Here is a 17,275-nt window from a genome sequence, read left to right on the forward strand (position 1 = left end):
GGAGGGTGACTTTAACTTCAAATCCAGTCTGTCTAAGTCTGGAGATGTGCATCCTTCTCCCTTGTTTTGTGTGACTATTTATACTGTACTGTGCATACAGTACATATGCAGCTATACACGTGTCTGCTGTTTCTGCTTTAGTTTGTTTCCCCTCTTCATCCCTCCCTTTAAGCCCCTTCCTCCCCCTCTTCCTCCACAATCCAGTCACATGTTTTTCGACTCTAATTTTAGAAGAACTAAAGGTTTTTATTGTCACTCCAAGAAAAGTCCAGGGGAAATTAACATTAGAGGACTCCCGGGCAGCCTCACAATTTCTCTTTTCCTTTCTTCTCTCACACACTTTCACCCAGTCTCCCTTTCTTTTATTTCCTTTTTTCTCTTTTACACTACAAACACAGCGTCTTTAGCAGAAGCCGAGTTGACAAACACGCAGAAGCCCAGCAGTAGGAGATCGAGCCTGTATAGAGCTTTGGCGGAGGATTTGCTGTTAAAATTAGCATGGCTGCTGCTGCTGCATTAGCCTAGATAAGAGGGAAAAGAGGGAAAGAGGGGTGAGGGGTGGAGGGGGTGGAGGGGGTGGCAGAGCGAGGCGGAAAAGGAGAGAAAATTGGGGTATAGGGGGATTTGGAGATAGACATGGAAAACAAAGGAAGGAGAGTGCAAAGGGGAGCACAGGAGAATTACTTTCCCTTTCATCCCTCTTTTGTTCATTCATCCTCGATATTAAAATACAGTAGAGTGCAATGAGCTCTTCTTGCCAAATGGTAAATCTTTAAGTCATCCAGCTAAAAGCCTAAAACTGCCTCCTGAAGTCCTACAGTAGCAGTAATCAGCAGAAATGATATTTTTTCCCCCTATACTGTCAGTTCACAAGCTAAACGTCTGGATACAAGCTCATCCGAGCATCCTTCCTATTCTTTATGGTTACCAGGAAGTGTTGCTAGGCGCCTGACAAAAGGCCACATTGCTAGAGGGCTTGTGGCCAAGAGATAAGATGTGGCAATGTGCACTCTTTTTGAGACATGTCTGTATGTTGAAAGATGTACACAGGTAAAAGTAGAACAAACTGTGGCCTCATGAAATCAGCAAAATGACCTTGTCCCCCTTCTAATACACCATCACCTGTGTTTGGTGTTTCTGGTTCAGTCTTTGCATGTTTCTTTTCCTTTTTTTCTGAGGTGAAGCAGTGCGAGGATACACTTGTGCCTCCTGTGGATAAGTGGGACTCATTAACAGTGTATAAAACCACATGATGGTAATGATTCCCCCTGGTGCCTGCATGGATCAGCTCCAGGTTTCCAAGAACATTTTAAAGAAAACCATAATGAAACAATTGTAGTTATTTGCACAAACAGAAGAACTGAGGAATACCACTCTTGCTTGTATTTTTTTTTAAGGATTTAATGATGGACTTACTTCATGACAGACTTTTATTGGTTATCCTTCACATTCCTACATAGCCTCTGTTTCTACTTAACCTTCAAGAAGAGTGTCTCTTACAAAGTGTTTTGCAGTGGTAAAACTTGTTTGAGGGATCCATATCTGGTTTTATTTTTTATTTTTTACATGATATAATATGACATTTACTATCAATGTTTTTCCACTCGTTATTCCTTGAATACAAGGTGGAAACTCTTGCACACTGTCTCCCTTACTGCTGGTATATTTATTGACAAGGTTTAGGTCTACACAGGCTTCATCAGGTATATGAATAAGCATCACAACAGTTTGAGAAAATATGTTTCTTTACATGATGAGAATGTTTTCTAAAGGGTTTTCCGTTCACCTAATTATTGTGGTCCTCTGATTGGATTTATAGGCTGAAACTTTATCAATAAATATACTTGCAGCAAGGTGAGACAGTTGTGTGGAATTTATATTCAAGTTGTGCTGCCCTCCGATGCACCTGTCACACATTCAGGTCAGTTATTTGAAATTGTTAATTAGTTATTCATGCAGTGTTAAGCAACTGAATAACAAGCAATACCCAACTGAAACCTCTTGGATGAAGTTAAGGAAAGATTTTTCTGATAGTTAATTAACAAACTGTTTTGTAATACAGTCCATTGTTAAGGTCTAACCTGCAGGGAGGTGTGCTTTACCGCACAAGACATCATGATAACTGTTGTCAGCAAACTGGCACAAAAAACTTAGAAAGAGGCAGAAACACTTTGATGGTTATGCAACACTGATTTATTTATACACAGCTGAATCACAGGGGCACCGGAAGATTCATATACTGTACATATGATGTGCTTTAGTTTGGTCTTTTAATCTATGAAGGAGGCACGCTCTTGCCAAAACTGTATCCACATTACTGCAAAAAAAGTTTTTGTGCTTATTCGCTTATAATGTTGTGGCATACGTAACAAATTAGTTTGTCATGCATGTGAAACAGAGGCTGCTTTTGGTGCGAGACGAAATTTAAGCGGAATCTGCAATAACGTGCAATATAATATGATTTTATCTAATCTAATTTAACAAAAATGTCACTTAGCTTCATTCCCACCAAACATTGCCATTGAACATAAATCACTGATGTAGAATAAATCACGGTTGGTTTCAACCACATCTCACGGTCCTCATCAGCAAATAGAGTTTCCTCGGTTGTAATGGAGACGGCTCAAATGTCATGGAGCTTCGGGTCAGGTGATGACAGGTCGTATCACAAGGGCGTCGTTGTCCTCATGACAACTGATGAAGACCGTGAGATGTGACTAAATGCTGCTGAGTGGACTTTGTCAGACAACTCTTTCCAAAGTCAAGAATGAGCTGTCAAGCTCAAAGAACATATGTTTTAGTACACTGACCTGTAGAAGGCTGTGGAGAATAATGCTTCACACATTTTTAAAAATAGGTTTTCCTGTAGACATTAGTCTTAAGACAAGGCAACCACTGTACAGCCTTTATTTAAATATAGTTTTAATGAAGTCCACACCCATCATTGGTTTGGACAGCTGTCTCTCTGATTGGGCAAACAAATATTCACTTAACACTTACCATTTCCAAATAATTAACAATTAGCAGTTCATGCACAAAACGGACAAGTAATCCATTTATCACTTTTACACACAGGTTTGCCTTCAATAACCAAAGTGTGTTTTTCTAACAGTCTGCTGCTCCTTAAGACCACCCAGAACATTCACTCACCCCTCCATGCACCAGTTCTCCCACCTCACCGTCACCTCTCCCTTGTTCACTTGTTCTGCTCACACATCAGAAACACATTTACACACACACACACACACACACACACCACCTGGGGACCACCTAGGTTGACAGCGAGGCAGCAGGTGTGGGGGGTCAGGGGTCGTACCTGCTCAGACATCAAAACATGGCCCTTTCATGCTTGGAGGTCGACGTAGTCTTCCTCTGATGATGACACAAATATTTCAATTAAACCTCTCATTAGAAGCGTATTTGCTTATTATATATGCCTTACATAATTTACACAAAGTTTTTAATTACCATCATTTATTCTAACGCCTCTATCTCAAGGTTTAAAATGAGCTCCAGCATCTGAAGTGAAAGCTGAAAGTACAAACATATCCTGTGCAGTGCAGCACATGTGTTGGATGTTTGCTTTATTCGGCCACTTGGGGGCAGCACCACAGCATGTTAGCATCAGGATTAGAGCTGACCTTGTTGCAGTTTTCCTTTGCAGTACATTCAGCAGCAGGCACTTTCATTCTTGAGTAAAATGCATGAATATTTTCTCTTCTCTCTTCTCTGCTTTGAGCTTCATTTTTTCTGAGAAACTGAGAGAAACATCAAGGTTTTCTATAACGGTGACTGTTTCTTTCTGAGCTCTTTACATGCAAAATAGGTGTTTACTCTTACTCATACATTGACCTCATGTGGAGAGTGTATGTGTATGTGTGTTTTTGTACCACCCAATTATATTTCTCAATCAATGCTTCTTGTATTTTCTCTCTCTGTAAAAGCTAATCCTGTCCCTCTTCTTTCAGCGTGCCGGCTGTCCTGCCATAAAAAATGTGAAGTTAAGGTAAGAGACGGATCATTTTTCACTCCATATCATTAGTTATTATGACTTGTTTGCATCACTTATGCATCATACAGTATGTAGAAATGGCGACACGTGCGCCACACTTACATAATGTGGAGGCACATAAAGTTTGTTACACAAAGATAAAACTTTTGCCTGATATCAGACAGAATTGTCAGCTTGACTCAGTGGAGTTGGCGGATTCAAAGGTCTGGATCCAGGCAAATAAAACTTGACTTTGATCCTTTTTATTATTATTCAAAATCAAACCAAAATAGAGCCACATTTGGCTCGAGGTGTCCATATTTTGTCTAAAAACATCCATATAAGACACAGATGTTAAACCAGGCAGTTTTATCTCTAGTCAGTGAATCACCATGTCTAGACAAGCATTAGGACTGCATGAAAAAATGCAGCCCTATCATTCATTTCAATTATGCCTGCGACAAAAAAATGCAGGTTCTTCCAGTAAAAAAAAAAAAAGTCGATCCTGGCTCAAAATTTTGCGACAAATCAATGTCACGTCATTCAGAAATGCACTGTGTTGGCTGGTCAAATTCATTCAAGCTCACATTACTGGTTGATTGCTTGAATCTTACTTGTAGTTCTTGCAATTATCAGGATGGATAGATAAAATAATTGTTGTCACAAAAACTTACCAGAATTGTAAAATCTTGTCCCGTGTATTTTAAACCATTGTGGAATGTGTTGGCAGCTGACAAGTCTTCAAACTCTAGCATCTATTACTCAATCTGACCTCCTTGGATTGTATTTATCGTCTCATCGGTACCTGAAAAAACACACCCACACCAGCGCAACTCATAGGGGATTTTTTTAAAAACAGGGCTGTTTTTGGTGTTAACGCTCAGTCCACCTCTTGCATTACTCGTCTCGAGTTCGACTGAACCTCTTTAGGCGAGTTTGCAGCATTTGATCTGACCTGGTAAATGCACATTTATTCATTTATTTGCAGAAAAAGAAAGAGGAACATTCATATCCTGACCCACAGGGTGTTTGAAAACAAAATTCTGAAAACTAAATAATGTGAGACCTTCACAAGAGGAAGTAAAACCATGTGGTGCGAGCTTCCCCCTGTTTCAAATCCCATATTCCACATTTCCACCTCCTCAAACGCACACTCTGTCCACATTTGATCCCAATCTGCAGTGGAAAAGGGGAAGAATGCATGGAGAGAGTAAATGAAAAGGAAGGAATGGAGGAATGAATGACAGAGGGAAGTGAGGGGAAAGGGCGGAGGGGAAGCACGTAACAAGGCTATTCTTAGTGGTTTTAGTTGTGACTCTTTGGTAGAAATGTTGGTCTCCTCTCCTCTTCTTCGCTCTCCGGCCTGCCCCAGTTCTTACCTCCTCTCGCTTTCCCCCAAAACATCCCCAAAGCCATCCCCCCCTCTACCCAAATATTACTATAGGAACAAAAGCTTTGTGTTCCCAAAACATCCAAGGAAAAATCTGCCTCTAAAACCTCTAAAACCAGGCAAAGTCATTTGTGGTGGCAATTGGGGGAATAATCAGGATAGCCAGAGTCATGAGTCATTCATTCTGGTGGTGACAGACATTGGGCAGGAAATGTTTTGAAGGAGAAGGAGGAGTTAGAGGTGTGTGAGAGAGAGAGAGTGGAGGAAAATGGTATAGTAGATAGATGGAAATGCTTTTGGTAAATTTGGCTAAAAACGAGAGCTTTGGCATGACTTCCCCTAACTTGTATTTGCTAATGTGCTAATTCCTAAATTTGGTTTACTCGAGACCAAACATTTATGTTGGCTTTATCCAGCGAAATGACCCTCACATAAAAATAAACAGGACACCGTGTGGCACTGGCATGCCCATTGTTTCAGGCCATAAAAGTGCGGAAAAGCAAAGACTTTTAGTAAATACGAGTGTGGATTCAGGCGGACATCGACGCTTTCTTCAGTTGACTCCATGCTGACCTTGAACCGTAAACTTGTCAGGAAGCACAATGAGGTTGTCGCCAGCGGTTTGCAGTTCACCAGACTTGAAGATGGCTGCTGTGCTGCACTGATTTCATTTTATGTGTTTATTATTTCAAGCTGCCGCAACTTCCCTTTTTATGCTGTACTAACCAGGACATTAAAAGACAATTGTTTGAATGTTTTAATGGGAGTGTTATTATATTTTATGCAGCGTCTCTGTGTTTTTATGACATTTTAATAGGGTCTCTACTGCTTTTAATGAGGGTGTGATGAAGGTAAATGTTTTTAACATATGATGTGAGACAATATGTGTGTGATTTATTATATTAAGTGTCTGCACCATAAGTGTCTGCACCATAAGTGTCAACACCGTTTTAATTTGTTTATATTTTTGACTCGTGTACATGTTACATACTGAAGTCAATTTACCAAAATTTAAGATGGACAAAGGGAATGAAGAGTGGGTGATGAGATGATAATTACTTAATGATTTAGATGGTGTAAAATTGTAAAACGTTCTAAGAATGATACTGAAAAATAGGTACAATCAAGACCGAGGTAATGAGTTTTAATGACGTTAGTAGGAATTTACATTCAACAATTACACAATTTTATACATGCGTTTTTAAAAGTTGATTCAAATATTTAGTAGATTCGTATCTTTATCTCTAGAAATGTCGTGAAATGTTTGAACAGCATGTAGACCAATTCATTTATGGATAGATAAAAGCTAGGATGAAATATAATTGAACATCTTGAATCTTGAATTTATACTGTAAAATGCAAGAAAAAATAATATAAATATAAGGAAAATAATAATGATATTAAATAAATTTAGATGTAACAAGTAAAAGAGGCTGTAGACTGAGATCTGACATTGTGCTTTAAAAATATTCAATGTTTTTGAAATAAAAAAAGAGAGAGAGAATTAAGGGACATTCACTGATCTTGGTGACCAGAGAAATTGCAACATCAACAAATCTCTGGCATCTGAAAGAGGCTGTAATTGACATTAAGTGGTACTGTTTATCACCCTACTAAATCTTGTAATAATACAGCTTTTTCAGTTAGTTAGCTTGAGAACATAAATGTCTTTCTCAACGTCCAATTGGAAACGTGGGAAAGTGAGTTTCTGAAGCAGTATGACTAATTTCGCCTGGGCATTAAAACAAGCTAACGTATGACACCTTTAAAGGCCATATACCATATTGTCATCGTCTCTGTAATCTTGCTGTCAGTGGAACGATTAGCGATACTGTCTGTTTCCCTTTTCTGAGCCTCATTCTGCAAAACTTTAAAAATCTGCAACCGCATGTGGTTCAATCAGTAACTTTTAAAAGCTTATGAAAATGTCTGCGCAGAACATCCAAAAGACAGATGCACAGTAATGTGCCTTGATGAGGAACAGCTAATAGTTTCTGGCTACCCTTCATTTTCTGTTTTCCTTTCAATTCAACCGCAACCATCTCAGTGTGGACGCCTGTTATTGGAGCCTAGAAGACCCTTTAGATCGGCGACGGATGCGTTCTTGTCCCACAGAGTATTGGAGACAGACTTTGGTGGCCATCATGTTGTTGTTATGGGTGTCTATAGAGAGGTTTGTCGGGACAGGGGTGTTGTGGCTGGGAGATTTCCCCAAATCCATCAAAATTACTGGTCAAATGAGCGGTGGGTTGGAGACAGAGGCTCTCTGTTAGATAGACTTGCTGGGAAATATTTTTGTAATAAATCAGATGCACCAGACTTTCTACTATATTGTAACCGACTTTTAGAGCCACTGGTGTTTCTATAGGCTCTGGGCATGTGAAAATCAAACATGACTCACTCCAAATGTTTTTAAGGGCTTTGAGTTCTGCCCTTTATTTTGATTATATATGTGGTACGTTTTGTAATAACTCTAATACTCTGTAAATGATTTAAAACTTGCAATCAGGTTGTTTTTCCATATCTTGTAACACAAGTTAAAAAAAACAACTTTTTGGACTGTTATTTATTAGTAGAAAATGAAATCTTACATTAGCTAGACTGTCAAAAAAAATGGTTTCACATTTACTTTTCAACAGGCCAATAAGGGTCATTTTTTTGGCTGAAGGCTGAAAACAAAGCAACTGTATGTCTTGTGACAGGTTGATACAGTACTATACCTTCTCAGGTTGTTTTATTTGTAGGATTTTGAGACCTTAAGAGGAGAAAATATCTAATATGTTACAAGAAAAAAGAAAAAAATGGCGAAATAAGTTCTAAAAAAGTAAGTAATACACATAATTTTGTGTTTGTTTGGTATCAGTATCATTGCGAGGGTCTGCGAAGTCCTCATGACGTCATTTTGCTGACTGCATCGACATTGCCATCTAGTTTTTTTCACTTTAAACCCTTTATAGGGAGCCACTGCTGTTGAATTTAAAGCCTTTTACCTGCAGTTCATGTCCAGCACAGCAGTGATTCTGAACCGTGTTGATTTGACACCAGTGCAGCAAAAATATGCAAACAGGTCCAACCTAATAGCATACTATTAGCATGCATGAGTGCAAGTATGTGTGTTTTCTTGTGTTGACCGGATAGCACAGCGTCTGTAAGCTCTCTGTTCTCTCTCACCCTGCATGGAAACAAGCCCTCATTATTCCTTATGATTTATCCCTGCCATGTCTTGGAGGAGCCTCCTGGAATGCTGCTGCAGTGGTTTGTGCTGTTTGATGGGCTGGCGGGTTGGAAGACACAGGCGAGGTTTGGCAGGGAAAGGTAGGGGTAGAGTGGAATGATGGGAAGGGGTTGGACAAGACGAGTCAGAGCGCAAGAAGTTTGAATATTTCTCATGTAAACAACAATCCTGGAGAGTGCTTTTGTCTTGCCTTGGCTTCGTTTTATATAAAATGCTGCTTACATGTTTGTGCTTTTTTACAAAATACAGTGCGGTCCTGTCTGACATGCCATGTGTGCTGCTGCTGCAATGCTACCTCACCCGCAAGACAAATTTGTTTGGAAAACCTTGGAGTACTAATGCAAGTTAAGGGAAATGTGACAGTGCAGGTATTTCTGTTTTGTCTTGCCTTTAAAATAAACCAGTTTACATCTTGTGAGTTCAGTTTTTTCGCTTTGAGATTGGAAGACATCCACAGAGAATTAACCAGATTGTACACTGAGAACCAGTTCCCCTCCCGAAATCCCCTCATCCCCTGAGAAACTGCTTGAAGATGTTATGGATTTCAATTCTGTAGCTGCACTTATTTCTTATTTCTCATCTCAAATTTTCTGATTTTGGACGACAATTCAACTTGGTTTTCCACTTTGAAAGTTTGTTGCAAAGACCAGAGACAGTGAGCCATGTGTTTGTCCAATCAGGTGTAGGTCTACTTGAGGTTCGGTCTGTCTTAAGCAAATTTTCCAATGGCAAGACCAAAAGATTCCACTGACAGACATTATGCAAGACAACTTGTATTCTGTTCTTATATTAACAATACAAGTCAAAGGCCAAGACCTGCAGGAAAGCAGATTCATAATGATTCCTGACATTTAACCCACCCAGGTTCCTCTCCAAACTGTCTCTTTAACTGGAGCCTCCCTGTACAGTACTCTGTCAACCAAAACTTAAAGTGAACTAAAACAATCTCACGAGTTGTTTACTTATCACTTTTGTCAGCTGGAGCTGAACAAAGCGGCCTCTTTATCGGGCTTTTCCACTTCCTGTAGTTGTATAGTAGATGTTCGCAGTTCGGAGCGGCAGCAGGGGTGAAACAGGACGACTAGGAAATGAGTCACGGTTGCAGTCCGTGACAATAACAGAGGGTTTTCAACGCATTAAAAGCCAAAGGAGCATATTCCTGTTGATTAAGTCTGGTTTTAAAAAAATCAATTTTCCGATTCAAATCGATCGTCATTTTAATGATCCGATATCGATTCATAAAATACCGAGATTGATCTTTTAATATATGCCTTTACCTGTGCGTGTGTGAAGCTTTAACCCCATCAGTCTTGCGTTGCCAGCCTTTGGTTCTTCGTGCAACAAGATCTTGCCATGTAAGAGACTAGTGAACCTCAGTTCAATCAAAAAAAAATGGCGGCAGCTGCTCCACTGAGGGCACCGCCAAGCCTAGAGGCAGATGTCGCGTCCTTTCACTACATTTACCCTGTTGAAATGTACACATTGCAGTACTTGATTTATCACCTGTGACCATACAGATACAAATACACATACAATCCTAGCATGCCAACTAAAAGTAATAACACACTTGTGTCCACGACGCGTACTGTCTCTGCACCGCACCCTCTGCACTAAAGAAAGCACTTGTACTAATTTTATCTGGTCACTCAATACTCACTGACTGTCGAGTCTGTAGAGTTGCACAATATTGTGTTGACTGCTGTAGTGTGTTGGTCATGTTAAACAAAAAGAACATTAATGTAACTGCTTTGGGGTCGATTATTAATGTAAACATCAATATTTTTTAATAATGCACCAGGTCAGAGGGTTCCTTGTACAATTTACAGCATTACTTCTCTGAGAATCTCTTTAATATCCAAGCAAAATTGATATTGTGAATGAAATATCCCTAACTGTATCGATATTGAATCGAACTGGAAATCGAATCAAATTGGGACCTTGTGAATTGGAATCGATTCAGGAAATCTGTCAGTGAGGGAGCATTTTCTTCTGCAATCAGAATATTCTTATGCATTGTTCATAGTAGTCTTTGCATTCTCCAGTGTGTCAACTGGTGGGAGGGCAAAGCAGCTGGTTATTTTACCTGATTGTGAAATAACAAAGGAAAAATCTGTTAATAGCCTCAAGCTTTGGAAGTGCACCCTTGTCTTAAAGCTGTTGAGGTCTTGAAGCAGATTCTGCAACCCCGTCACATACTGAATTTCTATTTTTAGAAGATCTAATAATTCCTTTGTCATGCAAAAGAAAATCCAGGGGATATTATTGCTGTGAGATGACTCAGACGGTCCCGTTTCATCTCTGCTGGCCCAAAGTCTGTCGGGCTGAGGTAACTGCTTACGTAACATGAGCACTGATGTGCAAGAAGCAGCTATGGAACGATGCTCTGTCAGACTCAGACACTGATATCATCAAATTTTACCACCATCCTTTCTTTACTGTTACAGAGTGACTTTTAAGCAGATTTGTTTGTTTTTCAGTCCATTCATGCACATTCCAAACTCAACTAAGCCTGACTTTAACTAAGCTGCGCCTCCTCTTTGCAGAATTTTGAGGTCAAGGGTTTTGAGGTCTTGGTTTTAATCCCAGCATCCTAACATTTTAATCCACATTCTAACATGTGTGGATGTGTGAAAACTGGATGAGGCCTTTAATTAGACCTCTGGTAAATGACATGCTCCATAAACTGCTACTCAGAGGCACTTTAATATTTCAAGAGGCCTGGTTGCAACTCCATTTTACCACCTACCATATAACTTGTTACTATTTCTGTAACTCAGCATGTGTTGGTTTGTGTGGACATAATTTGGATTTATTTGTAGAAAGAGAATATTGGAAGTTAAACTTGAAACCAAACATGGCTTACAAAGAGGAGGATGCCATCAAAACGCGAAAGAATGGGATTGTAACAACTGTTTTGAAGTCCAATTGAAATTAAATTGCCATTTTTTTCATGCTTTAGCATACCGATCTAATTTGTAATACATGTCCTGTGCTTTTTGAGAGAAAACTCGTAGCCAAAGGGATGAAATTCATGTTTATATATTTTTTGGTTTCATGTTGTGCCCTGTCTTGTCCTGCACCTTAGCTTGCTTAGTGAGCTACCAAACAAACATTCAACATGGTCACTGCTAAGAACACTTTGCAGGCTAAATAGCTAATTAGCTAGCCAGCTGCAGCACATTGAACAGCAAAACTAAGACCCCATTTACACCATGTATTAACATGCAATCTGCATCTGGATATCCTGTCTGGATAAGGAATGCCAGTTGTAAATGTACTCAGAAAACATTGTGATTGGATTGAGCTTGGATCGGCCAAAGCACATCTGGAGGTGGCTCGCATTGTGATTGGATGTCATCCAGATGTAAATGTAATCCATACAGGCTAAATATGTAATCAATGGCCAAAAACGTACAGCATCTGCAAATTTTCAAGATCATTAGATGCTAAATGTTGTGGTCCTTTTTCTTCAGTACCACTGTCTGTCATTGGCTTGTGGCACAAGTTTGTTTACGTTTCTTGGTGTCCCTGCTGGCTCAGCTGTCAATCAAACATGCAAGTAAGAGAAAGAACTGGGATGGGTTGCACCAACTGGTCTTTACTATGCCTGGTCCTTACTGCTAAGTCTGTTTTTGTTAAGACTTTGGAATGGACTTTACGTCGGTTGCACCAAACTTAAGCCTAGTCTTCACTATGTCTGGTCTTAATGTGTGTTGCTAGGATATATTGTTAACAATCTCCCACTGTTTTGCTAATCTGTAGCTAATCATTTCTGATTTGTGGCAACATTATGGAGGATCCAAAAAAAAAAGAAGAAAAGGCAATTTCACAGACATTGTGATAAGAAAATTAATAGAGCTGTACGGCCAGCACATGAAAACGTTGACTGCCAAACAGTCCGACGTAATAACAAATAAGAAGAAGCAGTCTCGGAGAGAAATAACGGAGGCCATAACTGATTGTTCAGACTCAGGCAGCCTTCGCTCCTGACTAGGTGTAAGATTTACGCCCGGTCTTAGCAAGAAGAAGACTTAAGCCTAGATGGTGCAACTGGCATAACTATTCGGTTAAACGCCAAGTTACGACTGACTCAGTTTAAGACCAGGCGTAAACCCTATTGGTGCAACTGGCCCTTGGTGTTTCTGGTGAGTCCTGAGTTCAGTCAGAAGCTCAACTGAACTAACTCCCACAGACATGGAGCGAGCTGGCTTTCAGCTAAAGTACAAGCTGGTACATTGGGTGTATGGGGTGAGTAAAAATTTCACTTTCTGTCTGAACACGCAGCGAGGCTTGAAGGCTAAAGAAGCATTTCAGTATACAGATACAGTATATCCCCTATGCCACCTTTTTTTCTTACTTTCAATATTTAAAACACTATTAAGAACGAATTTAAAAATATCTTTGACTGTAATAAAGGAAGACAAATTGTTATTTTAGTTGGACTTTGAATTCACTTACATGACTCATTTTTAACTGTGTTTCAGAGGCTTTTTCCCCCTCAAAGGTTCTCCTTTTTTATCTGTTCTATCTTCCAAAGGGAGAAAGTGGAGCAAGACCAAAAACACAGTAAGACGTGCATAGAAGCAGGGGTGAAGAGCGTTCAAGAATGTTGGCATGGAAAAGAGAGTAACCATCCAAGCATGAAAGTGAAAAAGGTAGAACGAGAGAGAGAGAGAGAGAGGTTGGGGCGGGGGGGGGGGGGTGGGGGGGGCAGAAAATGATGGGACACACACACGTGCACACACACACACATTTGCAAGAGCCGAGCCTCCCCATTCCTCTGCAGTCGTTCACAGAGGCAAGTCTGTTTCCCTGGCGCAAACACGTCACATCAAAGAGCCATCACACCACATCTCCATAGCGACGCCCTTCAGCGGTATAGATGCAGCACAGTAGTCGGGAGATAGCTTTGGCAGACAAACGGTACGGGCGGCCTAATAACCGGGTGCTAGCAGATGACTGATGGCCCAATTTACCTAAGTCCTCGTCTGGAGGTCAACAGCTAAGTTCACAACAAGTGTGTAAAACCAGGTGGGAGATTGGCTAATATTTTCCTCTGATGTAGTTTTTTTTAAATAAGGATCTCGGGGGAATCTGTTGACATCAAGTTTTTGCTCTCAAGGCAATGTGCATATGCATCCTTATAGATAGCAGCTGTCAACAGGTACAGACACAAGCCATACAGCTTTTTCTCCATCTCCAAGATGAATTTGTGCAAAGTTTGTTTTCATTTTTCAATCATACAAATGTGAAAATAAATGCACAAGAAAACAGCATCTTGAGAGGATTTGCTGTTTACCTGTGTATTGCTTGGGGAGTACACTATACATATACCTGACATATACATATACATCATATAATTCTGCATATACATGTATGAATAGTATAAATATACATAGTGTATATACATCCATATTAAAATGAAGATGTTATTATGTATGTAAATATATAAAAATCTGGAGAAAGATGTATCTTCATTACTGTTAAAAATGTAAATTACAAGCATTTAAAGTATAAATGGAAATCTTGGAAAATGGGAAACTTTTTCTACGTTTTTATGTAGGAATAATGTTTTCTTTATCTAAGTATATAAACATGGAAAATGTAGCTTGAAGTTTGAGGTTGAGAACATATTAACAGTGCACGGAAAGATACACCTACACTTTAAGAAATGTCCCTACGTAGTCAGTTTTGTTAGTAACTGAGACCTTTTACAGTTTTGGTGCAGTAAGAGTTTTTTTTCAATGCACATCATGTATTTTCCTGAAAACATGTTTTCTGTGAAGTTATTTTTCTGGGAAAAACAGATATAAATATCCTGCGCTGGTAGATTTTTCACTTGTTTTGAATTATTTGTATGAAGTGATAAGATGTTTAAAGTGCAAAAAAAAAGAGAGACAAAGTTATTCTTTCTCTCTCTTTCCCATTCTCTCACTCACTCACTCTCTCTCTGTCAAGCCTGTGTCAACAGCTACATAGAAGGTTGTGAGGAAAAGGAGGGAGGAGAAAAGAGAGAGAGAGGGAAATAGACAGACAGAGTGGGTTAGCAGAGGGAGGGATACAGAGGGATACAGTTACTGTCTGCCCCCGGACAGCTTTTGCTCTCTCGTTTTGGGTACCGGAATCGTAAGGAGCTCCAAGCCACTTTCTCAGCCTTATATAGCGTGTTTCGAAATTTCTTGGCAGTTGACAGGAGGAACCAAAGCCAGCAAGTATAAAGAGTGTATCCTGGTCCAGTGCAGAGGCTGCACAGACATCCACATGTGCGCACGCATATATACACAGAATCAAGTTCAGTAGCTCTCTGGCACGCGTTTGGGATTACTGCTGTTGTTTTGAGCAAGAGGGGTGGAGGAGGAGGAGGAAAAGTGTCTGTATTTGGTACTCTCTCTCTCTCTCTCTCTCTCTTGCCCTCTTTCTCTCCTGGAGGGGGGTCTGAAGGCAGGGAGAATGCAGAGGTAGAAACAAGGCAGAGAGGGGAAGAGACGAGAGAGCGTGAGAAAAGTGGCACCGGTGTGCAGGTAAGAGCAGATTTTCAGAGACATAGATTGTTGCGTGTCTTTGCATTATATTGTATTTGTAGTGACATGTTGAATACGTTTTTTTTAATTCTTCACATTCCTTCATGGCTTAAGGACCAGAACCTCAAGCTGAATTTTGAATGTTTTCATGTCATATAAAACGATGTGGAAGTATGCAGTGTCATTTAGCATTCGAAGAGTCTTGAATGTCATTTCTGCTGAAAAGGCTTTTCTCTTTTTTTTGTGTGTGTGTGTATTTTGGATGTAGTTTAGTCTGCCCCACACACTCATGGGAAAGTTGCCCCCATGGGAACGGGACAGACAGGGTTCATTTGAGTTGCAGTTTGAGGCTCGGGAGCCTTTCATGACCCGACGAGTAGTGATTTGTGGCAGCAGAGTCGGGGAGAGACCGGGAGCAACTGGTCAACACAGCAGGCAAACACGTGTTTTCTCTCTCAGCGTAACATGCATCTGCTGCTGCACAATCAGGGATAAAGTAGAGCAGTTGGTCAAGCAGAGTGTTTAGAGTATGAGGGGGTTTCTTATTCTTTCTTTGATTCTTTTCCTTTCACTTCCTCTCGCACTTTTTCTTTCTTTCTGACACCTTTGAGAGAGGATGCAGACTGATGATGGCAATCATTCACCTTTGACCTTGAGCTAACACAAGGATGGCAGTTAAACATGAATGGTCAAGAGGTCGCGAGGCTTGTATGTCCTGTCTCCCGCTTAACAGTCAAAACAACAGAAAGGAATGCGGTTTTATTACGGTACCGCATTGAAACCCTTTTTTTACCAACAACTACAACACATTTTTCTCTCCAATTTTTGACATATCATGAAACTGTTTCTCAATTTCGGCATACGTCTCAAGGGATAAAGCTCTACCACTTTCTTCACCTCGCCCAGAAACTCTCTTAAACCGCCAAAAGAGCCCTAACTCATGTCTCCCTCGTGTCTCATAACATGAAGATGTTCTCTGAGAATGATGCTTATGGAACGGCTGGTTTCACTGTAGATCTATCCCTCCTGAAATATTTGTCTATTTCGTCTGTCTCTTCCATGCCTTAATAACATACCTGGTTTCCCTCAGGGCAGTTCATCTTTTGACACATCAGAGAAGTGAAACCTTGGCTACCTAAAGAGATATGTTGCGAAAAGAAATAACATAAATCCTAGAAAATCATTTTGAGAGGCTCCGAGTAAGATAACTTTGAACTTCCTCTTGTGCAGGCACAAAGTTAGTTTTTTTTTTTTTTTAATGTCATAGATATTGGTTCTCGTGTAGGCTTTCATGAGAGGAGCACACAAACAGAATGTGGGGCTGGGAAACTGTGAAGACTGCAAGATCCCCCAGCTGCGTCAGCTCTTAAGTATGTGAAGTGTTATAAAAGCAGTAGTGACCAAGGAGGATAGCATTTAACATGCAACCACACAAGAGGCCAAGGACGAATTACTAGAGACTAACTTATTTCTTTCAATAAATGAGGGGGCTAACAAGGAAAAATAAAGAGCCAGTTTAGATTAAAAGGAAATCTCAACACAAGCTAACAGAAACAGTCCATTTTCAGAGTTACACTTTCAAGAAAGGTACAGACACAAGCATGAATTCAGGGTTTCACAGACTTAATTGCTTTCGCGCATCTTGTGTTCAAGTAAGCCTATATTTTATTGCACTTCTCTGTGTGTATACCATTGGTTTTGGCTTGGCGTTGTCTCTTTTTTTCTCGCTTAGCTGTGCTATTAGTGGTCATATGAGAGAAAGCATCCTGTAGCCAACCCTAATTAAACAGGAACTGATAGGCGAACTTTGTCCGGGACAGACACATCAGAACTGGCTCCATCCAGTAATGATGATAACTTGTTTTTGACTTGCATACAAGCCCGGCCTTTGAAGTGTTAGGAAATTGCACACGTTTTTTTGTTTTTTTGTTTTTTTTTTTACTACAAATGCAACTGTTTCCCACAAGTGGAAACCTAAGATCTTGCAAATCAGGTGAGTTTTGGTTTTAAGATCTGTGCCAAATGTTAGACCTCTCCCACAACTGAAAGCCCGATTAAATGACCTAACATTTATGATATGCGGTCATGCCCCTCTTGCATAAAACTCCAAGGCTGGATTTCAGATTTGGGGGTTTTCA

General features: G+C 40.1%; 1 protein-coding gene across 4 annotated transcripts in view; it reads left to right on the forward strand.

Moving 5' to 3' along the window:
* Positions 1–17,275, forward strand: part of tns1a (tensin 1a) — a 99,229-nt gene that overhangs the window by 24,006 nt on the left and 57,948 nt on the right. For all 4 annotated transcript variants that reach the window (XM_044344610.1, XM_044344609.1, XM_044344608.1 and 1 more), the window contains exon 3: positions 3,969–4,006. In XM_044344610.1, coding sequence (XP_044200545.1) covers positions 3,969–4,006 — 38 coding nt within the window. The remainder of the gene's footprint in view (positions 1–3,968; positions 4,007–17,275) is intronic.

The sequence above is a fragment of the Thunnus albacares genome, chromosome 24 (genome assembly GCF_914725855.1).
Source record: "Thunnus albacares chromosome 24, fThuAlb1.1, whole genome shotgun sequence".
Taxonomy (NCBI): Eukaryota; Metazoa; Chordata; class Actinopteri; order Scombriformes; family Scombridae; genus Thunnus; species Thunnus albacares.